We start from the raw sequence: 25,856 nt of genomic DNA, 5'->3' as shown, positions 1-25,856 counted from the left end.
GCAGATTAATAACTACACTCGGGACTGACTAACAATTAAGTGTTTATTAATTTTTTTTCTAGTTAATATGCACATTGATTCCGCTTTTTGACAAAGACGTTTCAGGGTAGCGGCCGATCAGGGGTAGTACTTCTCTATGATAAGCATATGGCCTAGTCCATCGCATATGATGTCCTTATAGGTCGACTCAATGTAGATCATCTGTGGGCCGAAAACAACATGCACGTTAGGATTATCATGACGTGTGGTTTCGCTCCTGATATACCTAACAGAGAAAATTGAGTTGTACGCTAACAAGCGTTCACCGAGGCGGATTTACTCGATATTCATGGTAGAATCGATCATAGCTCAACTATGGATAGCTTTCTCATAATAATCACGCCGTAAAGAACTAACACTGCTACGCCATATTTTTATCAAGAACGAACAACTAGTTATCCGTGACGTGACGTCTAGGAGGTGAAAAATGATCGATTATTTTGTACGTCCTGCGAACTTTTTTGTACTCTAGAACGCTTATGCTTGAAAGCTGTGCTAGAGATCAGGTAAGAGGTTGTTCTCACATTGCCATTAAACTATTTTACCATGTACCTTCATTAATAGCTGCTTGTATATTTGGTATCGTTGATACGTTCCATTTACAATGGCACTTTGCATTAAATGTCGATTATCTAACGCTTTTCGTTAACAGACCGGTCTGATTTGGCCTGAACATATGTGAAGCCATGCAGTTGCAGAGTGTGAGAATGTCTTCTAAAGTTAGTCATCCGTATTAGCTGGCTCGCTTGGTGTTCTTTTTTTTTTTGTTGCGAAAATGAACACTTCTTGGTCCAAGGTGCCGAACAGAACCGCAACAGGCGCTCGCTCATGCAGAAAAGTCTGTGTAATAAGATCAACGAAATTGGGGCTTTTCAAACATCGCGTTCTACCAACAAGTAATCTAAAAGAATGAATTGCGACCATGTTCAGACCACCGTCTCTGTTTCTGGGAGAAGAACGCGAACGAAAACCCGCTTGCTTATGTGATTCAATAGACGCTACCTCATAGAACCGATAGCTATATGGAGCCCTCATGGTTCTTTATCTGTGTGCAGCCCGCTTGAGCTGCATGTTTGTCGTTATAGTTCCATTCATATTATCAGATAAAAAGCAAATTCAGACTGCATTCTGATTCTATGTTGGCCATCATATGTTCGTCTGAAGTATGAAGCTACCTATAAATATATTGAAATGACTAAGAAGAGGAAAACATGAATTAACTTCGCTGGCTGTAGTTAAAGAATGCACATCTTCAAATAAGCGCCATAGAATATCTATGCTACCTGTTAGAGACCAAGCCAAAAACATTACTAGATCCAAGCATAAACTATATTGTTGTAACTGCTCTAAAAAATATATTTTGTAAACAATACTTCAACTTCATTAATTAGTAATTTAAAGGCATCTCAGAATTTTGAGGAAATATTCTTCTTTGCTGCATAACACCGCCTGTAGTACTATAAGGATAAAAAAGAAAAAAAAAAAAAACCGTTAGTAAATGTAAATAACGCATTATTGTTATGCTGCAGAGATTTTAATTGTGTTTCCTAGTAAAGGTTCGGCTTATTCTAGATGCTCACGATCACGACGGCTCTGTCCAGGATCTTGCTGCCGTTATCATGATAAGCGTCAAGTTCTCTTTGGACTCCATTTCAACTTAGTTTCTATAGTACATGGTAAACTTCTACAGGGTTGACGCAACAACAGTGACGCAACTTGGTGTAGAAATATCGAGAAAACTGTTCAAAAATCAACATGTAAAATTAAATTTTTAGAAATATCTAAAGAGACATTAGAATATGAATAGCGATCAACTAAATGCGTGCATGGCCCTCATTAGAAGCCTGTTTCTCACTATCCTATTATCCTGATTTAAATGCAAACAAAGTTTTAATGTTACGACATTGCTATGAATTTGCTTTGTAAAATTATCGTCGTTTAAAATTGTACTTCTTTTTCGTTTGACCTCATGTCGTTGAACAGTTGCGCGGAATATTAGAACGACGCCAATACCGCGGTAAATCTTTCCACTGCATATCCTCCTAATTCTAGCCTAAGCCATTTCGTACGACGGTGAGAGTTGTCAGTGAGGCCTTTGCACTAGTTTTGAAGATACAAACAACAGTTCGAACCAATGTTTGCTAACCCGATTGTATTTGTATCCCCCCTTCCCCCGCGCCCCGTATCCCGATCGTGTCGGCAAGGGTCTTGCTGTAAGGTAACGGGACAGTAATAATGACGATGTCAATCCTAATCCCCGTATATTCGTTCGCCCGACATCGTCGTGGGTCTTGCTATTCATGTAATTGTTGACCATCGTATTTTCCGTCTACGTGCATGCGGCTGTGTCCGCTTTGGTTGTAGAAACGCGTTCTGTGACATACACGTTGCTTCATTTTATTTTCGTTGATGCTCCATCCCCTTCACGCTCTTCTTCATTTTCTCTGTGGAGCCTGTCGGCTGGATCTGATCCGATCTGATCTGGACGGCCGGCCGGTACGTTTCGATGAACTGGATTTAATGTTGCTTGCTTGTGCCAGCTGATCCGCTCGATTTCACTCGACAATGCTGTTGCTATTCGTTCACTATTCGTTTATTCTGATGGGCGGCCGAATGGGGCACTCAGCGCCGCCGCAACATTGCGGCGTTCTTACAGAGACAACAATGGCGACGGTATGCCAACTAACTTAACAGCCAGCGCATAACGGAACAGCTGTGCGTCCCGCTCACAACGTGTAGCAAGAATAGCAGTAACAACAACGATCTGTACATGGAATTAACGCAACAATAACGGCAGCAGGGACTATCGAGAGGATGTAAATGTTCGAATCAGCCGCGCCGAAATAAGCATTCAGTTCCAACGCTAGTTGTTAACACTGCGTCGCTGGCTAACGTCTGCGGTGCGTTCCGCCGTTGTCGGATTGATTTTCGACTATGTAGAACAAGCAAATACCCTTATACACAATCGCAGTGCGTCTCTCCTCGGTTCGCAGACTTGGGTCGTCGTAAATGCATATACATATATACACATTAGCAGCACCAATATTATATTGAAAGGTACTCGATCGGCTTTCCTCGACTGAGATATCAGACAAGTGGTTCTCATGATTCGATGTTCGGTCTCGTGCTAGCTTTCCGTAACACGATGCACTCAACGAAACGTTCGCTAATATAAGACGCCTGTGACGAATACGTATCATCTTAATGTGTCCTACGTGTGTTTGTAAACACTAGCAAATAGCAAACGTAACTAGTTATACAGTGTTTCGTTTCGTTTGTTGCGTCTTCGATCGTTGCGAAAATGGCGATCGGTTTACGCTGGGGCGATCTGTCGGTACGATGCTTGCTTAATTTGCCCAGGAATAGCTAGATCAGTCAATATTGTGAGAAGCAGTAGCAGAAAAAGGAGCGGCCACTCGATATCGAATCGGCGTGGTGACTTCAGTGATACGGCGGGTGTGATTTATGGCACGGATATGTCATGATGTATTAACGACAATTAAATGTATACGGGTAGAGCTGTGGTATGAATTGCCCATAGTGGAATTGAATTGTATCGCGGTGCGAGTGTCGATTAGTCATAAGAGCTCGATCAGTGGTTTTAATGGAACCTCTTTTCTCCTATATGCGGAGTCGTAGACTGACGCGGAAGAAAGATGGAGCCGGTTCCTGTACGGAATACGTGACGCATGTAATGAACCTCTCACCTTCACCCTAACCCCCGTTGGCGTAGTAACCCTACGTCGTGGCACTTTGTCACACACTGTTTATTACACTGCGGTGCATTTCCCATTGGCGTGTATGAGTGTATTATTGCTTGGTCGGTCATTGACGGGGTCGTGCTACGTCACTAATACGATATCTTGTTTGCCTGCCATTCTAGCACCAGGTTAAAAGCCGGTCTAGCTCATGGGTAAAGGCCTGTCATACACTGTGGTTTTGGCGACCTTTTCCATACGACATAGTTCGTTGTGTTATCATTATTATTATTATTATTATATCAAGCCACTAGATTGGCCGACAAACACACAATTATATTATCTCTAGATAGATCTCGAAATATCGAAAGACGTCGCAAACATCACAGCAACAGCCGCCTCCGCCGCGTAACCGTTCATGGAACGAAGCGTAACCGTGTTACTGCCATATTAGTGAACGTGGCATTTTCGAGGAGTAGGGCGCTAAAAATCGGGCAGAAATTGCATTGAAACGCAAGCAAAACGAGCCACCCCAGACCGCTGTGTTTGCTTACTATAGCCTCACGCATTGTGTCAGTGTGTCTACGACGGCTGCAAGTCGATATGTTTATTCTTCTATGTGTGTGTGTGTGTGTGTGTGTGTGTGTTTGTGTGGAATGGTCGATGAATGGATAAACTAAAAGATTGCCTTTATTCATAACGTGTGTGAGTGCGTGCCTGATGGAACGACTGTGTCAAACTATGATGGCTTGGGCCAAATCACTTAGTAAATTAGTCATGAGCGAGTAAGACCCGTTCACGGGCAGACATTTATCAATGAACCGCAGTGTTTTGCGTTGTTCGACAACTATATTCTTCTACTTCGCTTTTTTTCTTATGTGAAGAAAGTGAAGTGGGTGAAATGTGCGGAGCTACTACTTGCTATTACAATTGTAATCATGAATGAAGTTACCAACTTAAACATTGCAAAATCAACCAAATATATTAGCGCTTCTTCCAGGCGTTCGTCTGGGACCTGTCAGTACAAGCGCTTATTTCTACTATCGGAATATGTTAGTGCAATTGTAGGGGTGCTGTTGCTACTGGTAGGAAAACTGGTATTAGTGTAGGCCGCTTCAGCGCCTGAACAGAATGTTTCAGCCCACGGTAGTCCTTCGCCTTCGTTTTACAGTAAGCGGCCGCAGCCTGGCAATGTCTGGCCGACGTCGCTTTGATTGTTCCATTAGATTCGGCCATCAACACGGCCTCAGCAGCATCCCAGCGTTTTGTTTGACTTCAGCATGTAAGCTTATACTTGGCCTTTTCTCCCCGTTTCTTGTTATTGTTGTGGTGCTGCTGGGCTCTACGAGCACCCCCGTCGAAATCTAATTATAGTGCCGCTCATTAGTTACCCCTTTATGTCTTAACGTTGGTAAACAACGATTCGGGAAGCAGGACAAAAAACGATTCAGCGGATAATATCTACACACATTTTTTGCATTAATGAAGTTATGTAAAACAATATATTCTGGCTGGTTATTTAAATGTATGTGAGGTTTCATACTGTGTACCTGTATTAAGAGAATTATCGATGAAGCCTATACAAAATCCCCTGAAGCTTGTTACTGTGAGACATTATCGATCATTGTGCAGATATTCGAGGAACCGTAGTACGTATAAGACGTTCAAAGTGGCTAATATAATGCTAGTAGCGAAATGCGTAAGGAAGCTACCTTTGACGGTATTTGTAGACTCGCTATCACGTACTAATCCAGTGTTCTGCATTGGTATTAATTTGTCAATTTAATTAAACAACATCCTGTCGTAGGCTAGCACAGTCACCTCCCAGGATAGCCATTAAATTTCAAATATTAAAATGGGGTCAGCCGTTGCGACTTACTTAGGACTAATACGATGATTTGGACCAATTGGAAACCTCATTGATCGATTTAACCTTTATAGTTTATTTTTTATGGTGTGTAATTGATACTCTGCTATTCGAGGTTTCGCCCACGTCCCATTTGTTGCACTGTCGATGACTATTTACCTGTTGTTTTTTGTAGCACTATAACTTTAGCTCTTTGAAAATAAGCTTCCCACAAAACAACAGTACGTGCCGGAATTGGACAAGCTGCATGTTTCTATTTTGTTGTTTTTTTTTTTTGTTGTTGTCCGTTAGGGTGCAGTTAAGCGCTTACCACAACTGCCTTTCGTTCGGCCTATATTTCTCTCGCAAAGTAAATATAGTAAGCATACCGCTAAGATACTATTATACTGCAATAAGCTTTATTTTATTCGTAATTCCCAGAAGAATGTTTCCGGAAGAAACGAAAAGCAGCGCTCCACGGAAACGCTGTATTGACAGTAACGGGCAAATGACCACCGTCACCGACGTGCTAGTAGGTTGAAGAGCTTCACCTATCCAATAACTATCACACACAAACGCCATTTTGTCGAATCTTCTCAATGAGTAATACTGCGGGAATCCTGAAAATCCGTTATCATTACAATTGCATGAACATTGCATGCTTAACAATAATATACGGTATTTATTATTATTGTGTAATGAGTAGTTTGATTTTTCAGTTTCTTACCTAAGATCGGTCCGTATTGTTCGTGACGAAGATCTTTCTTCGTATCATTGCGAAACTATGTTTGAGGTTTTTTAGCTTAGCGGCGATTTTCGAGTCGTGGCTCATTTGCCGCTAACTTTAAAGACAGTTTTGTGCTTTTTGACTCGGACCTCAGAGGTTGAAGTATAGTTTCAGAAAAGATGAGAACAGAAACGTTATCTTGAGTCGTTCAATAACCAATCTCTCGCTAGCGTATAGAACGTATAAAGGGGCCTACTATTAGGTCCGACTTTAATAATTTATTGTACGACTGTGCTTTTTATATGTACGCAGCACTGTGTGTGGCATGCTAGTTATCAAAGGATTGGTCATATAGAGGATTGATTAGGGTGCGATACATAATGGTCAAAAGCGGCTGCTGCGGAACATCAATGAAAGTACATTTCCTAGTCCCTCAACAGGAAAACTTTTACCCGAAGGCCCCCAACGCAACAAGGAGGCTTCATTGCGGTCGCTAGAACAGAGACGGCATACAATGCTCTAGCCTTCATTTTCGATCGAAGCCCATTTTTTCTTAGCCTATTGTTCGTATGGTTCGCTCAAATTTCGTGAGTAGGCAATGTTTGTTTGTCAAGCTTAAATGCTTTTTTATGTGCTACACAGCGAGAACATCCCGTGACACCTGTCATACTCATTTACGCGGCTTTTACTGCTGGCCGTTTGGTTTTCTCTCGGGTACAAATCTCTGTTCCTTCAATTTTTGTCTGACTTTTTTTCTTAATATCTTACTATAAGGCTTGGAACGGGGTAAACAATTTCGAACTAGACGAAAGAACGGATCGGAATTTCGCTTGGCTATCGCGTGAACTTTGAAATCTCAACAGGAGCGTGCTAAACGATTAAAACGTGCGCTTGAATCACCTAACTAAAATACATGGAAAATCGGAGACCAAGTTAAACCCAATTGTCGCACGGCGATTTTTGTTCCCAGCAAAATTTGGATAGTGTCTAAATAAGCCCATCTGCCTCAGGTGCTGTTATAGACGGTACAAATAACGGAGTTGTATAACCGGTTAGCTTACGACACAGGGTGCCCACTAAAATGGTGGGGTGGAGACCCAATCCTCTGTCATTCTTGCTGCTCATGATAATGGCCTTGTTATGACTGCTGTTGTCATTGTTGTATCGCACCAGTAGGCCGAAGGAAACCTGATGTGTTTACCTAAATATCATTGGCATCGCGGCCGAGGAGGCGACTGCCTAAACTGGCTTACCTTACTGAACTGTGCAACATCGGCTTATCTTGCTGTGCTATGATTATTATCATTAGCACTTAAACGGATCTCCGTCTCACGACATAATAATGTTATTAGTATTATAACAACAATATTAGGCACGTTGAATAACTGCGAAAATAACTGTTGTTGTTGGTTGGAAATGTAATGCTTATCTATTTTATGGCTGAATTAGACGGTTGACTGGCTAGCTTGCTCTGTGGCTGTCTGTGATGACGGTGAGACATGAAATTGCCTTATCATAAGTAGCTGTGCCGTTTTGAACTAATGCACGTCGCTGAAAGCGACGACAGCAGAAGGAGCAACAACAACGGAAAATGTCGACGAGCACAAATGCAAACAGGCGAAAAAGATCAACGAAAGAAAAAATTGGAAAATATGTCGTCTACATAGTTCTCTCGCCATTCGAGGAGTGCCTTCAAACTCGCAAAAGACCTATAGAGCTAGCAATCTGAATTGAATTGTCAAATACGCTTGTCTGTACCCCATAGCCCTTCGGCAATATCTTAGCATTACCGCAATCATCACGACGGCTATTACTGTTGCCTTAGGGGGGTTTATACATAGAGCATTGTTAGCATGATTTCAGCCAACGAGCCCGCAGTCATGTAAACAGGGCACTACGTGGTATTAGGAGACAGGCAGGCAGGCAGGCAGGCAGGCAGGCAGACAGACAAACAGACAGACAGACAGACAGACAAACAGACAGACAGGCAGGCAGGCAGGCAGACAGACAGACAGACAGACAGACAGACACCCTGGACGCCTTGGATGATACGCTGCGCCATCTATTGGCATGATGATGACAATGCTGCTACTGCTGGCGATGATGACAATGATGATGACGCCGTCGATGGTGAAGGAGAATAACTAGACTGACTTGTCGTGATAAGTAAAAAATGACGAAAATAAACGAATGGGATTTTAACGCTCTTAACGCGGCCGTAGTCGAAGGGTTCCCTGACGACCGAGCGGCCGGCTGGCCACGCAATCAGCCGAAAGTCGAGCAACGGACGTCAACGAAAGCGGCAGCCCCTAAAGGCCGTGACGACTGGCGGTCTTTATTATATCGCTCGTTGTCGTTGTCGTTGTTGTTGTTACCGCACAACTACCTTGCAGGGCAAGTTACAATGCAACAGTCACCCTACTCTAAGTCAGTTCGGTGCAGCTTAGTTATTCAACGACTCACTCTGATTTAGCTCCGGCGGCAGCAGTAGCGAGACAGCCAGTCATTCTTCATTCATACATCGTTTAGTGAAGTTAACGAAGAAAAAATAACAATAGCGGCTGCCGCAGCAATGCAATAGATAACGACGGACGATAAAGTCATCTGAAGAGAAAAGTTGAGTCACTGAGTTGAGCCAAGTGAACAAGCGTGGCCCATGTGGACAAGTCAGTAGTAAGTTCCCTCAGACCCCAGACTCCCCCTAGAGCTCCCAGCATCGCCTCAAACTCCTTCATCAGCGCTGCCAGTGCCGCCACCCCTACCGTCTGTGATGTGCCAGCTTGCTACGCCAGTTGTTTTCCCGTTCGTTCTGTTCGTGCAGCTGCAATTCTAAAACTGTTACTGCTGTATTCTAGCGGTATGACGATTGTTGTTGCTGCTGCTGCTGCCGCCGCCGCCGCCGCCGCCGAAGTAGCAGCGGACGGCACGTAAGCATCACCCTCTGAGTTACATTGACGTCGCATCTATCCCTTTCGGCTTTGGCAGCGTTCTTACACATACACAAACAGACGCAGGCGGGGGAAGAGTAGCTCTCATGCTGAGCGAATGTGACTAGTGAATGAATGAAGGGTATCTTCAGCTATAAGACTGAAGAAACCTAACGAAATCATGGCGCCAGCAGCAGCACTGATAGCTGCAACGCTTTGTGTGGCGACAAATAATCATAATGGTATAGCATGCGTATCATATGACGAGAGGTTCCGTTCGCTACGTTTAGAGCCAGACGAGCAAAGGGAAAATGACTTATGGCCCGCTCGTGTCACGCAACAAACACAATTTGTTTAGGATCCACTTCAATTGTTTTTTAGTTGTTATCGTCTTGGCTTTTTATTAATGCTGTCGCTGAAACTATAGTTCTATGGTGCTCGTTTACAATTCGCTCCAGATTCTCGACGGTTTGTTGCTGGCACCGCAAATGCTCAATGGCAGTTTACGGATGGAGACGAAATTATAGCTATCGAGTATCTGTCGAGAGTTGATTTGCGCTGAAGTTCATCGGAGCAATAGAGCTATCAACGATCTCAGGATTTGTATCTGGCCTTCTTGAACAAAGCTTGAAGAAATAATCGTTATTTAGGCATATACCATATTATATAGCAGCTGTCGATAATAGTCTGTCCGAACGCTTGCAGTACGTCTAGGTATCGACCGGCATTGGTCGAATCACAGCTAACAAAACATGATCATTGTTAAGCTCTCATTGGGGATGTCGAATGACCGCGCGAGCTGAAAATATTCAGAAATTTTATTAACGAGTGATCTATCGATGTCGACGTGCTCCACACGGAGCACACTTTACTCATAGGACGTATTAAACCAACTCTGAGCTATTTCCTACAATTCAGTAAGTAAGGTCATGTCCTTACTCCCGCCTCAGGTCCATACGCTTAAGGTTCGTCTAGGGGTCCGCCTAGACACTAAACGCGTGCCTCTAGTTGCCGTTCCGTCTAACAAATTCGCGGATATCAGCACGAAACGTGTGCATGACTAATGTATATATAGTCATGCATGTAATGTTTTTGTATCGTCATTAGCTTAAGATCGACTGGAAGCAAAGCTGCTGTCGCTCCTCATTTCCAATGCTTCCGGTCCCAGTTAGGGACTAAGTTGCAAGACGGCATACGTACAAGCGTAACGGTAACGAAGTGCGTAAACGCCTTCCGTACCGTGGCGCCGATGACTGCAGCTGCGGCCTATTTGTATCGTAATTGTTTGAAGTTGGTCGCCTGACCAGGTCGCACAATCGGATGCTGTGCCTATTGGTACAGCCGCTCCTGATTCGCCGTGTTTACGACGAATTTCACCGTGGCAGTGGCAACGTTCACAGATGAACGCAAGCAGCTCTAAGTGAAGTCGCCATCTTGATTGGACCACGATTGCGTCGCAGGGCCACTGCCATTGATTACGGAGAAGGACCCATCGAAGCGTCTGGCTAGTCCAAAACTTGTCGTACGATACACAGTGTTTATATATCAGTTTAATGCACGACATATGCCTTCCGCATGCCAATAACATCACGAGTGAAGGGTAATACTAGTGATCACTTCATTGTTATTGTCGACTTACCGATTACCTCAAATGGAAAATGGCTGTGTTATGTTATAGTATTTGTATATCTGCGAATGTTTCAATTCGCCTCTGAACATAAATACTTCGAAGTGTTTTGGTGGTCGGAGACCTCTCCAGGGTACGAAGCATCTGTTTACTGTCCTATATATACATTCTACCCTATATATGTACATTGTGATGTACATATATTGTCTTATATACAGTCTCCTTTAAACGGTCTCCTCTCTATAATGTTGAATCTAATGTAAAACCTCTACTTGACACATATTCGGTGGCTGGATGTTTTCTTTTCTTATATCAGTACTTTACTGGAGATCGCTTTTCACATGGGGTAAACTACTGTTCGCTGCATAACGGTGACGGGGGTTCACGGCGTTAGCTGACGTGAACCGCTGATAGGATGGCTATTGGTTGCATTGTCTCATTTGACTTTTTTTTTTCTTCAAAATTTCTATTCATTGCGTGTATTTTTGTTAGATATTTTAAAAACATTGCTATGAACATTTTACGATCGAACTTCGAGAAGCTGGAGCGAGCCTTTTACAAGATCTTTTATTAAGTACGACTGCAACAATAGCCCGTAAAATGAATATTCGTGAGATGGTTTTGATTTGCGGAACACAGCACTAGTTCCCGATGCAAACGTAAGTGTTGGACCCCATTTTTATAACTGATGACACACGTTTCTTTCTGCAGAGACCGTAAATCAAGGTAAGCTTTACAACTGCCTATCTTCTTTCTTCCTTTTATACTTAATAAAATAACTCTATTGCTATATTTCAATGTCGTGCTATCTTCTTTAACGATACGGCAAACGGCCCATGCTATCACTACGGCAGGTTGTATGCTACAATACAACATTGTTGTTTGATATAATGTAAAGAAACCCTCATTAACATCGTGTATAGTGTCAACTAGAAACGACAGTTTCCAGTATAGTCTCTTACTGTGCCCATCTGAAAAAGGTGGGAAAGCGGAATGAACGAGGGTGGGGTATTTCATGATCAGTTAAATGACTGTCATTCGCTTCCAATTGAATTTCGTTTTCTTCTTTTGCACGCCATTATTATTACTAAGTGACACGATCTCGATAAATGACTTAACACCTATATACTTTAATATATCGCTAGAGTTAAGTGGACGAGTTTTGAATTTGAGGCGGGTTCAATCGCCAGCAGCGCCACATATAAACAGGGAGCTCGGAAAATAATAAGTAACAACACCTATGATAATAAAGCTACGTCGACAATGTCTAGTTACGCTCGAAGCGACTAGACGAGTGGCCAAGCAAAGCATCGCTATGAACTCGAACATTATAATGTTACTTGTATATACTGTTACGATGACGACGACGACGACGACGACGACGACGACGCCCGATAACAGCGCCTGTGAGCGACGCTCTTGTACGGCCAGCGTCCGCTTGGCCGACTTTAGTTTTGCTATAGTCGTAATAGCAATGGTAAACATATCATAATAATAGTAATATCCTATATAATGATATCGCTGTTCAGCTCTTCGTCACAAGAGTTATTCAGCTGTTCTGTTAATATGAGGTGCGAAAGCTGACGGCAGCGGCAACAGCAGCGACACTATCGTCGACAATAAAGGTTGAACCTTTAATGAATCAGAAAATACTACTGAATATTGCTGCTGGTCACGGTGCTGCGAACGATAATAATGTCGAACCGCTGTTGATAATGATGACGATATTGAAGGAGAAGAGATGGACGTATGGGATTTCTTTAGTGGTTCGTTGTTCAGCGCGCATGGCCTGCTCTTCGTCGGTTAAAGACCGTCCGTCACCAAAATGCCCGCGCCCCACGGCTCCTCACTCACGACGACTGCAATGGCAGCGACAGTTACCGATATCGCTGCCGCCGTAGACGGACCTACCTAGTAGCCTAAGCAGATCGCATGTTTTGCACGGCCCGCCGCGAAATAGTGATGCCTGAGGAGGTTGCAGTTGGGGGTACTTTCATATCGATTCGATAATAATAACAGTAATCATAGCAGTCGCAATAATAAAATAATGCTATATGGCACTGTACTATCATCGCTACTATTAAATTGTGACCGCTGTTGCTTCCGCTGTTCAATAGCTGCTGCCGCGTGGTGTCAATGATGCCGCCCCCGCCCCGCCCCCGCCACCGGCGCCGCCGCCGCCGCCGCCGCCGTTGTTACTTCTGAAGTCACTGCAGAAGTGTCTTTTCTCCGCAGAAGCCACGTTGGGTTCATTGTGGGGGGCGTTAAAGGGATGTTAACCACTGATACCTACGTCTATCCACTCGCTGGCGCACCAGTCAGTTAGCAAATGCCGCTGGTCAGGCAGCTACATGCTTTATCTGTGCGTACAAACGACTGCTACGACGGCTGGCGATTTCTACCGCGGCAGCGTCATGTATAACTGTGTTAGCGTCAGACGGATAAAGCCAGGCACTCAGAATAGGTAGACAAGCAAACAAGTGATTGAGCTATGACGGAGGATCAACATTGCAACGCTCGTTCCATCAGCTATCGGTTGGCGGGTCTGTCACGCAGTTAGCCGACTGCGCTGGGAGAAAGGGGCACCAGTAACACTGCAGCGGAGGGGGGAAGGGGGACTGAATGAAGAATGATAAACCAATGAATATGACGACGATGATGGGGGGCGACAATAAAGTGGCCGCTGGCTTCACTGCTACCGCCGCTGCGGCTGATGCCGTTGTGGGCTAAATATGTTTGTCTGATAAGCCCATCTTTTATCAGTACTTAGGCAGCTGCTGCCAATTGGTGCATAAGAAACCTTTTCATCGAAACGGCCTCGAAAAGCCAAACGTGAGCGAACGGAGCGACCAAGAAGATGTCTTACGTTATACATATGGAGTCTTGCGGATATTCAAAGAAAAAAAATAGTAATAATAGTATAGTAATAGGTAAACGTGGTGAGGTTAAGGGGTTTGATTTTTGTGTCGTACGCACCCTAACATTGGTTATGATGCTAAATTATATGCTTGCGAGGCATGATTAGCGAACAAAAGTCTGGTCCCGGCCGGTCAATAATTGTTTTTTCGTTTCTCATTTCGTTGCGTATGCCCTAAGTTCTTGTAACTGCACTGCATCTTCGATAGTCACCGACCTGTTCGTCGCGGATAGATAAATATGCAGTAGCCATCGTAACTGGCTTACGGACTCGATCGTGTTATACTTTGCATAGTTATTGTTAAGATTTCAGCCTCGGATTCGTCTATTATTTGTGGCACTGTCAAAGGCATTCTGCGTATTCTATAGCGCACCGTGCATATTGATCAAGATCAGGACGTGTCATCAACACATCCTCCAGTGTTTTTTTTTTTAAATTTTGCTCTGGGCGTTCGCTTGCCACTTATACGGTCGCATGCAGTCGACCTACTGGGCAATCGACCCCCATAAAACCAAGAGTTTTTCCCTTTTTCTCGGTGCTCTGCAAGGTCTGATACAAATGACACGAGCAGTACGTGTTGACGCAATGGTACACAGCATTACACGGGCAGGTACGTGTACGTGTACGTGTTTGTGTATGTGCACGTGAGACGAAAAATACCCCTCATACAACAACCAAGTCAAATCAATGAAAACTAGCCACCTCCCCACTTGCTACAGTCGGCATAATTTATCGCCTCTATTATATCAAAATACTGAGCTGCGTGTTCACTCGAACGGCTGATCGATTGGTCATGTCTTTTATGCATTATCCATGGGGCCATTTTGAAGTGCAGAATAATTGGACCGTTTGGAAGATGTTGCGTTGGCTTCGTTTTGATGATGAAGATTTCTCCTATGCGTATATTCTGATAAGTAATGCTAAAATTGAACTGATAAAATCGTCGTTTGAACTGTTGCTGCACCGAAGGCATTTTTGCTTGACGGAATTCGAAGAATCGTAAATATATTACTTGATTGTCATCTGCTTTTTACCGTTCTGTCTTCGATCAAAATTATTAAAGAATGGGTTGCAGTTCCTAATCTGTTTAGGTATCTGTGGCCCGTCCTTAAGACGATGATGTCGTGCCAACTGCTCAGGCCGTACCTGGATCTATGTCACTGAAACGATAATATTTTTTAATTATCCTGTATTTTCTTTCTATGTATTGTCTGACATATGATTTGTAGGCAAATAAGTTGCTCAGATCAAGTGAGCTCCGGATGACAAGACGATATTTGAATCTTGAAAGACATCTACTCAGAACAGTTATGAGCTCACGCTCACTGATCACACATCACTGATACAATCTCACACGGGTTCATGTATTCTTGGCCTATCATAATTATTCTCAGGAACATAAAGGATTACTGCTTGGTATCGATGATTTCACGATAGAAATCGTAGCAACAGAGTTCTTTGGTGATTTTGTTCGTTTCTGCAAAAACCGATCTGGTCCAATCCGTAACCATCAACAGGCAAACCTTCTGACTCAAACCCAGCAACCGTCAATTGCCTCTTCGCCCTTATTCTGTAAACCGTGATGGCTTCCCTCGATGTTTATACATATTATAGGTAGACGTATGAATACGCTACAAGGCTAGTGCCCATAATCAAGTCAAAGCATGGTAGTTTGATTAGACGATCTGAAGCTGAGGAAGGCTTCCATTCGATTACTGTATTTCACCACCGGTAACCGTCAGCGCCTAAACCAACTACCAAGTCAGGGGAGATTTCTGTGAATCTTGTTTATTTACTATTTTATTTACTTCTACTATGTCCACCGAATGCTGTTGTTGTTGCTGCAATTGTTGGTATTGTCAGCGTCGTGCTAGCCGTCTACGTTACAGTATTTCAGTGGTCATAACTGCGCGTTAAACGAGTCTTGGTGGAAGCGACGGCGACCGGTGTCAACATGCTTGTGGGTTTACTTATGCCGTGACAGATTCACAGTCTCGACTGGATTGTCTGACTGGCCGTCTGTTTCACGGCTGAAAAGTTTACCCGCGAGTAAATCTCTGTCTGGCTATAACTTCATCTCGGCTATGTGGCCGGGGCAAAGAAGCACCCCACCTCATTTACGCCTAGCAGAGGGGGGCCAATGTACCCGTGTTTGTGTCGTCGAACAAGAAAAGGTGGCCTTTGCTGAAGCACCGCTGTCGTCGCTTCTACCCTCGTATAATTGGACGATGTTGTTGCAGCTGTCGTTGTTGTCAGAGTCTGCGCCACCCAAAATGCCCCGATATGGGCGCACCGTTAGCGGCAGAGCAAGACGTTGACGAGGATCACAAACAGCATGAGTATTGGAAAATTGCTATGAGGATCAATGGCTGCCACTTGGTGAACGAAGGGGGCGCGTGCGCCACCGAAAACAGACAGAGGGGTGGATGTCTTAAGCTGCGACGACAGCCATAGCAGCAACATCGATTTGAACAGTTACGATTACAATGGTTGCCATCCCTACAGTCCCTAAATAGATTATCGTCACTTTGCATACCAACTTCTGTGCTTGTTACTGTTGCTTGTAGATAGCGTCAAAAGCCTTCGACGGGCAGATTAATTCTACAATTCAGATTATTCCTGGTCGTCCATTACGGACATCATCCTTGCCCGCACTGACTGACGAACTCAACGAAGTTAGTTGACGGATGGCGGTCGGAGACCGACGTCGGTCGGTCGAGCGTTCGCGCTCGCTTAGATCGAACAATGTAACGCCGACGACCAAGTTAGGAGCAGTAGCTATGGCAATGACAGCCCATCACAACGCTGGGAAATCGACAAGTTGCTCGGTGTTATTTAACAATAACGGGTTCAAATGAATGTACCTGTTTGTCATCAACCAACACATTAACATACTGTCTATTCCGATAGCAGGAAAAACTTATACTATCCTGACGGTCAGAATGTAACAACTGGGCTAACGGCAGCAACAGAAACAACGATGATATCGATAACAAGATAAGTCTATGGAATCAATAGGTATTTCCGTCACTGTTGAATGAACATTAGAGAATGATGTGTGTTGCTGAAATGTTATTTTTGTTCTACGAAAAGAACCTCTACTCGGAATAATAGGACAGCCTAAGTAACAACAGAATAAACCTTAACCAGTTTACCAAATGATTCAAGACGTATAGTTAGCGTTGCTCATTTAAAGCTACCGGATATTAGGTCTTGCACGTTCGTTAATACCTTGTCGTAGGTGTGTGTGTGTGTGTGTATGGTACAGGCTCATGGCGATAGAAACAACGACGAAAAGCGGTCTACCTTTTTATACGGACTATAGTATCCTTCTGTTTGAAATGTATCAGTATCGAGCTGCCTGATGGTCCATTTGTTAGTATTTTTTTCGGTATATCGTGTAGAGATAAGCTACACATATGAAATTTTTTCGCTATTCAATCTCTACTCAAAAGTATAGTGTTTTATTTGTGTTAATATCCCACACTTATGTTCAGGTCACTCTACTTTTTCGTTGGGTTTTCTCATCGTATCCAGTTATCGGAGAGCATTTCTAACGGGTCGCACCCAGGTAAAATAACTGATAGCAAACATTAGACAGCACCATGTTGCACCACACAGGGTCACCATTCACAAAGGAAATCATCCATGCGCAAATTCGAACACTTGAAGAAGACCGGCGCCAACCGATAACTTGGCTATCAATCGCTAAATCCCACAGGAAAAGCTCGATAATCACAGACAACAACCTAATTTAATTAAGTACTTCGATCACCGCACGGTATAGTCCACTGTTGTTGACACTCTCTACGTCCTGTTATATTCAACACTCGCCTTCACGTTTGATGCCTTGTCGCACTGGTTGCCACTGCGAAAAAAATTCACTTAAATGCTCATTTGGGACTGGAGAAGACTCAAGAATTGCATAGATAAACAGCTCGTGTCGGTAGCAGATGGAACGATGGAAATAGCCAACAACGGTCAATTTTCACAGCGACATTCTTTAAAACGCAATCGAATCCAGCGACTGAGATCGAATGTTTTCTTCTATCCTAGAGATGGTAGCCTGGTAGTTGTATCACGGTGCCGTACTGCTGTAGTGATTTATTTCTTTTTTCTGTTCTCCTTTCTCGGTCGACAGGCTATCCTTATTCTATTTCGCTCTCTGTTGTTCCTCTCTCCCTCTCTCGCTCGCTCTCTCTATCTCTATCTCTCCCTCTATATGTATATCTCTGTCCTAACTCCAAACTACTCCGTTCAAGAACAGACACGTACTCTCTCTCACTGTCAGCTGGAGAGATACAAACATGACTTGCTAGTTACGGGCAGAGCTCCGTTAGACGCACGATTAGGCATTTTCTCCGTTGGTCTGGAGTTGACAACCGGGAATCGTCAAGCAACTGGAGCCTGCACTTGAGCTCCGTTGGTACTCCGGAGTCCCCGTCTGACCAATCGAACAGGGTCCGTTCTCTGTTCCGTTTATTAGCACGAAGCTCGTCATTGAAGTGTGCGCATATCAGTCGAGTGAACTAGTGCCGAGCGGTAGAAGTACTTATCGTCGAATAGAGTGCAGTGCTATGTGCTTGCGTTCGTTCCGTGGCCGAACTGTGTGTCTGTCGTGTGTTGTTCGCTGTGGGGGCCCAATGATCAAAATAAACACATGGCCACTGTCGTTCGTTGTTCCGTTCCACACAGACCGCCATTCTATTCCACCATTGCGCCGCGGTTGCCGCGGCTGCAGCTGATACCGCCGTTGTTACCGGCTGCCGCAGTAACCGCTGCAGCCGCGCGGAGCGCTGTGATCGCCGGCTGCGCTCCGGTGCCCGGCTACGATAGGCGAGGGTAGTCGTAGTCGATGGTAACAGGGATATAGGCAACGGCGGCTGCCGTTGGCAGTATGCAGGGAGTGACAGGGACGCTAGTCAGTCAATCACTAGGCTACTGTAGGAGTAGGACAATGCTACAGATAGCATACAGCTGTGGAAGGCACGTCGACACAGACAAACAGACAGGCCTTACGAACACCTGTCGAGCAGACGTATACGCTAACAGAGCGATAGGCCGATAGACAGAGGGAGAAGCAGTCTGCCTGAGGCGGGCGGGCGGTCGCTCTGTCTATTGTTGCCGCCAGCGCCGCCGCTACTGTCATTAATGTTTCAATGTCGTACTCAGATATATAGTGAAATTATAGCAATGATGACGGCTACTAACACCATAAAAGTACCTCTGTTTGTCTGCCCCAAGAACAGAATTAATTCAGCTGTCGCCGTTGTCGACTTAGCACAGCGTCTGTCATCTAATTGAGAACGGGAAGCTATACAAAAGCGAAGGATCAACATTTGAATAGATTTACTAAGCTGGGCTGCTCTTTGAGACTGGATTATAACATAACTGATTCACAAAAACACATATTCAATGTACGTTGCTATGACATGTGTTTGAAACCATGGCTAACGGCAGTACCGGACGTAAAACACTGAATATTCACTAGATCGCAATGGTACAGCGGCAACCTCTGTGCCTTCCGTTCGTAGGAAAATACGAGTCTGCACCCAGATTCAGCCGTAAACGTGCGTCAGCCCAACCAGCAATTGGCAACATTTCAAACGTGCAACCTGAAAACCTTGCAGCAGATAGTGGACTAGTCAGATTTAATTCATGAGCGGAACCCGTTTTCGAATGTCTGAAATACGGTCTAAGGAGCATCGAAATCGTCTAGTAGGTCTCCCTGATTCAAACATGTGTTCTTGTTAAATGCGCGCTATATTATGTAACGTAGATTTAGGTCCACCTTGAACAATGTGTTAGAAATACGTCCTACACAAAGAAAACGACTTTTTTGAGTTAGTGTCTGACCTCGGGTTCATCTTAGGGGGGGGGGGGGTTAGCGTTTGTGAAGTAACCATAATTATAGACGCGTTACTATATATATATTCATTTTTTTTCATGTATTCTACAGGTGTTGGTGAGCAATCGGTTTGATGTCGACAACCCCCAACAGCCATTCGATATATATAGTCAGGGCGATGAACTTTGGTCGTTCGAAGGTGAAGAGTTTGAGGATCGAATAAGATGGTTTGCTGAGAATTGTGATCGCTTATTAGGATTCAACATAATTGCTGATGCAGCTAACGGCTTTTCAGGTTCGTAATACACAGAGCGTGCTAAAAGCTATTCGGGTTGGTTTACAGTCTTTTGTTATGGTAGCAGTGCGTTGTACGACATACAGGTTGTGTTGTGCCCTAGCCTAGTATAATAGGTAAAATGGTTCAGCTGAACAATCAAGTCTTATCGAGTACGTGTACCGTTTCTATGCATATTACGAAGATCCAGCTCGAAGCACAGGCAGATGCTCACAGGACTTCTCTTACTTATATTCAGATTAGTAAACCTACACTTGTTTAATACGATATTATTAGATATACAAAGGATTGATAAACTTCTATTATGGAAAAGATTGTTTCCTCTACGGGTAGCTCTAAGTGCATGCGTCATCTAGAAGAACGAGTGGGCGCTTGTTCTCGAAAGGTGGCAAGTCTTGAGAATTCTAGCTACGATTCTTCCTAGTTCTTTTTTAGATCATAAAGAATCTAGAGCCCTATACGAGTGATTAAGTAACAAACGCGCACTCAGTAGCAACTATTCAGATTCCGCCTCCTTATGCGTTACAGCACAATACGGCATACTGAATAATACCGAAATCTACAGACACTGAAACCTGGCTTTGTAATCATATGTCAGTTTATGTTATGCAGAAGTAGTCTATCATTGTCGCCCGATAGGCTTTCTCTAAAGTGATTGAATCTGAACTGCCTATGCACAAATGCGGTGTTGAATACTTTGGATAATTGAAACAGGAACTTATGGTAAGAGCACTTCGCCCGTTTAAGTTAAAAAGCCTCATAAATATCTAAGAACGAAACAGTCTAAGTAAATGTGCAACTACGTAACGGTTAACGAGTGCACAATTCGAATCCACAAAACAAAGAGTAAATAATAATATCAATATTTTTGGTTACAGGATTTACGAGCAAGTGCCTAGACCACCTTGCAGACGCTTATCGTGGCAAGACTTCTGTGATCTGGGGCCTCTTTGATGTTCCTGGCGACGAGAAGTCGGCGGCCTATCGGTCTATGAATGCAGTTTTGGGCTATCATAAAATGCACGAAATGGCCGATTTGATCCTTCCGTTGGCTGTTACGACGGACGGAATTGGAAGAAACCTTCGGCGAAGTACGATTCCACTAGACCTAAGTGCGTTCACGGGCGGAGCTGTCCTGTCTCTACACATAGACTCGATTCTCTCATCGCTGAAGCTCAAATCTGACAGCGGTTGTGACCTAGCAACTTTCTCCAAGACGATGGCCGAGGGTCAACGAAAGTTCGTAGTGAGCTCGATGATAACTCAACCCACGAAAGATTCGCAGGTGGAGTGTTTTACGCCGAAATGTCCTACGCCGAGACATAGTCGCAGCACCTTCGTTGCGATTCGAGCGTCTGACGAATTGCAAAAGAACGTGGCCAAGATTTGCGGATCAAACCCTGCTTCTACGTTATGTACGTCCATAAAACATCCAACAAAATTTCTAGAGGACCGCTTTTTTCCTGCAGCATCAGAAATCGCGATGAGGGGTTCAGGACAGTTAAGTGGCGTCTATGCCTTGTATAACTCAGACGCAATATTGACCCATTTCGACGACCTGTTGAGGAGACGGTTCCATTTGAATAAAATGCATCGCTTAGCTGTCGCGAAGGGAGATCTAGATGAAGCTGTTTACGGGTTGGCCGGAATTAGAGAACACTATATTTCGTAGGAGTTCTCTGAAATCAGTCTTCGATGATTAGGTTGTAAGTTGCGTCAATAAATTTATCGTCACCCCAATATGTATTTTGTGTGTGTGTGTGCTTTTTGACTTAGATAGAACTATTTCTTCAAGTCAAAACTACGATTTATCGTAGGCCGTTATGGGGGATTTTCGTTCAGTTAGTCCTTGGGTGGTTGAAGTTCATTAATAGCTATTTTGTAGCTATTTAGATACCGGTCAGGATCAACTAGTCAAATGACAAAATTAAAACGAATCCGGCTTCTAATGTTATTCCTTGACGATTCACTTAAACAATCGTCTAAAAGGCGAACCCATGGTGAAATAACTATTAAATACGTCCTATAGAAGCAAGAAACCAAAATCATCTTGTTACCGCTTTGTAGGGTCGAAGGTTCGGACTGTAAAAAAGCAGTTCTTTCAGCTCTATTTGCCACACCCAAAAAGCTAGAGGTCAGGAGCTTGCCACCCAAGGACGTAACAAGTACTTTCAAAGACGTAATTATGATCAACTATTTTCTGCTATGCCTGCGCTTCAAAGGCTTTTTTTTTCTAGATTTAACTATATATGTACCTGATTAAATGATTGAGTAAAAGACAAAATTATCATTTTCAAACAAGCGTTACTGTAATGCACGAAAACTCGAACTTTAATTAATACTAGAGGTCTAATAATGTTGTTTAATTTCGGACTCGGTTTTCGTAGTCATTTTCAATTGGTTGCAAACCCAAATGATTGAAAATCCTCGGTTTACCTAAATGACAGTTTTAACAGGTGTCTGTGAGGTTTAAAGGAGAATCAAGCGTGAGATTAATCGTATTTTCCCGGTCTCCATTGCCTTTACTGCACATTTTAATATATTAGAATTTGTTTCTATGCCGTTTTTACTTTCGAACAAATTTTTTTTCTGTACCATTCGTCCAGATATTATATTCAATCGATAATCTAGAAATTTTCAAACCCAATATATGTACCCCTTTATGGGCATAGGCCGTCCTGAGTTGAGATTAACGTAGCAATCAAGCATCATAAACCGCGGTGTTTATGAACAGCTACCACCGAATTACAAGTAATACAAAGCTAGCGAGGGATGTTAGAAAGAAACAAGCGGGCAAGAATAAGAGACGATTTGTACACGGTGTTGGCAGGTAACACCTGACTATCTGTTTCAACTAAAAAAAAAAAAGTTTTGAGACATTGCTAAAGAAATATATTGAACTGAACGTGCGGATTTCAGTCCGCAAAGGGTTACGCTGGTCCATAGCGCTGAAGACTCGATAACAGTGGAGGCTTGACTGGCCACGGACCTTGAGAAGAACTTGCTCAGCTGCCCTTGTAAATGAATATTCTCAACTATTACGAGCGAGGTATACTATTATGCACTTAATGGTTCTTTCATTAACATTTTGATGTGCCTGTGAAATGGAATTCGTTAGATTTGTGGCTTTTCAGGCTGTTGTCAACTAAAAGCGACTGAAAATTTAGCGCCGTACGACGGAAAGACGTTATTGATATAAGTATACAACACCGTAGATTAAGACTATACAACAAACATCAAGAGCCCTTAAATCAAATTCGCTGCCCCATTGAGCACTTACAATGGAAAATACTAAAGCGGTTGTTATCAATAAATCTCTAAATAATGTTTCTTCTTTTTTTTTTTGTAAGATAAGCAGCTTTAATAGAAGCTCAAGATTCTCTCCGCTTTATGCGGCCAAGCATATAACGACAATGAACTAGTACTAAGCTAAGTATAAGTAGGTTCGCTTTACTTTGTTACGATATGTATTTGCCGATTTGTCCGCTGGTGACGCGATCTAAAAGAGTTTCCTTTGCCTCATACGCTGCTTAAAACTCATCATTTGACTCGGTATGTTATTGTTGTTATAATAATCATTGTTTCAGATCGACTTAGATAGGTAGGAAAAAATGAAGTGAATTTTTTGTGCCATCTTTTTCTAGGGAGCCCAAAAGGCTACGAACGCAATCGGTGACATGTGCTCCGGGTGGGGAGAAAGCGCTGTAGTTAAGAGGTATAGGCTCGATCAGCAACTGTATTTCTGGAAGCAACTCAACGGTACTTGAAAGAGCCGAGTGGATTATGCTCTTTGATGTCGAAGACGCTGTTTTTAAACAAGGCAAGCCTCTTTTCTGCAGTTCTTACAATGGCAAAACTTTCCCCGTAGACGGGCAAAGGTGTTCCGGAATTATTTCGCAGCTTTCTGGGCATAAAATAATGCCATAAGTGCGGCTGTTTTTTATCACCCGAAATGCTATATACGATTATGACAAATTAGGGGGCGAGGCGTTGAGGCCAACGCGTTCGAATACTGGTTAGCCCTAGTCTGGCCGATTCCCTCTAGTTTTATGCTACCGTATAGTTGGGCTTATTGCTTAGAATCTCAAGAACAACCCGAATTTAAAATTGGCGGTAACGCTCACCAGACTTCAACCCTGATTGGCTTTCAGAGACAACGTCAATTGATGGCTATTAAATATAGATGATTCTGGGGAAAGTACGTATTTTGCCACACACATACAATCTGCTTAGAAGAATCTAGGGTCATTAGTTCAAGTACCGTCATCAACACACGCTACACAAAAGTTGTAACGAAGAAACACGTGTCGTGCCAGCAAAAAGCAGCGGTCGTATTTCTTCAAGTGTGGTTTATTCATAGCTGGAGAAATAAAGTAGGCCCGGAATCGTAGATTAGTCGAATTGGAGTAGTTTCTTGACCAGTTTTACAAAGAAAATTAGGTCAACAGTCTTTACAATGCTTTCCCTAAAAGAAATCAATGAAGCTAGTGCATACAAAATGCTTATAATATGCAAAGGTACGCAACATAGTACGACCGTGATCTAGGATACAATTAGTACGCGTTTACTTGCGTCAGTTTGGCGCAAACTCACATGTCTGCTGTACAATTTACGCGGAAAAAAATAGTACATAACTCACCCTGGACTACTAAAAGATTACTATCCATAGTCGAATCGGAGCCAGCAAAAACGTACTTCTAATAGTTATAGAACGTAGCGTCTATAGAGTAGGTGTAATCACACGATAACGGCTCTGTGCCTTCTAAAAAAACCTAATCTTTTCAGCGATATCATTAGGGGGTCGTTGATATCCTAAACGGCTTCGAGATTTTGCGCTAAATAAAATCGTTTGATGATGCTTAATTAATGGATTCAGTAACACCGGCGCTTTGCTTTCAATCTATGAGGTTCATAGCAGTCACTTGTTTCGGCCTGGGTGTTTCGTCACTTAGGTCTGCACCCGAACAAGTTCGTACCTAGATGTCGGTTACCTTCAGTGTACGCTTACGAGAGAATAGTGTGAAACTTTGATAGCCATATGCGTGATATCGCCTGCCCGAAAGACACTGCTTCTAGCGCGCCATTCGTCCTTCCTTAATCCTACCTTTGTCAGAAGATGATGAAAATCGGCCTATAACGTGACAACAGCTCGTAATTATAGTATGCAGCTCACGCTAGTCGACCAGCTCAGCTGGGCATATCGTAACGGTGTACTGGCTGCTACGAAGCCGCCGCCGCCGCCGCTGCTGCTGTTGTCTAGGGTACAGGGACGGCGATACGTATTGGTGGATAAGCGTAGGATTCGAAGCCGTTCTGGCTCGACAAGACGAGAGTACTTCTCGCTCAAGATAACAAATGCTTTGTACCGTATGATCATTATATTAATGCATTAGAAATACCCCGTTTGCATAAATAACGACATGTTTTGATTTTTGCGTCCGGTGCCGCCGTTAGGCGTCAAACGGCTGGCTGGCTGGTTGGCTGGCTCGCTCGCTCGCTCGCTTTCACCACGAAACGAACTCTGCCTACACGCCCGGGTTCGAACCCGGACCGTGACGTGTCTCTAAGATTAGGAGGCAAATACGTTACCCACTAACCTCTCACGAAGACATATGCAGTTATCCTATCTTGCAACAGTCTACGTTGAATGCAATCGCGTCCAGTCGGTTATTTTACTACCCGCAATTAACATTTAAGAAACTGGAACTGGCTAAAACCACAGCGCGATCGTTGTCACTAGGTTTTGCTTGTCCTTTACAACACATCAGCCAAAACGCGCAGCTCTCGGCCTCTTGGCTATATGGGCCGAAGCTCTCCATCCTCTAACACTTGACGGGCACATAACTGCGTTGACTTTGTTAAATATTCTCAACCACCAAGAGAACCTAAGAGTTACCGAGCTCCGGCCACCCATATCGTAACGCCTATCTAG

General features: G+C 43.6%; 1 protein-coding gene and 1 long non-coding RNA gene across 3 annotated transcripts in view; one reads left to right on the top strand and one right to left on the bottom strand.

Annotated features, from left to right (window-relative positions):
* The window catches only part of mst (misato mitochondrial distribution and morphology regulator), a 57,089-nt gene extending 35,414 nt beyond the window's left edge, over positions 1-21,675 (top strand). For both annotated transcript variants that reach the window (XM_022839398.2, XM_022839397.1), the window contains exons 5-6: positions 19,741-19,924; positions 20,803-21,675. In XM_022839398.2, coding sequence (XP_022695133.1) covers positions 19,741-19,924; positions 20,803-21,596 — 978 coding nt within the window. In that variant the 3' untranslated portion in view covers positions 21,597-21,675. The remainder of the gene's footprint in view (positions 1-19,740; positions 19,925-20,802) is intronic.
* LOC111263908 (uncharacterized) lies at positions 26-25,856 on the bottom strand. Its single transcript, XR_002682527.2, has 2 exons — positions 25,522-25,856; positions 26-201 (listed from the first exon to the last, which is right to left on the bottom strand). It is a non-coding gene; the product is annotated as an uncharacterized LOC111263908 (long non-coding RNA).

Source organism: Varroa jacobsoni, unplaced genomic scaffold (genome assembly GCF_002532875.2).
Source record: "Varroa jacobsoni isolate VJ856 unplaced genomic scaffold, vjacob_1.0 scaffold_797, whole genome shotgun sequence".
Lineage (NCBI taxonomy): Eukaryota > Metazoa > Arthropoda > Arachnida > Mesostigmata > Varroidae > Varroa > Varroa jacobsoni.
Note: the sequence above shows the minus strand (reverse complement) of the source record. Positions and strands in the feature narration are given on the sequence as shown.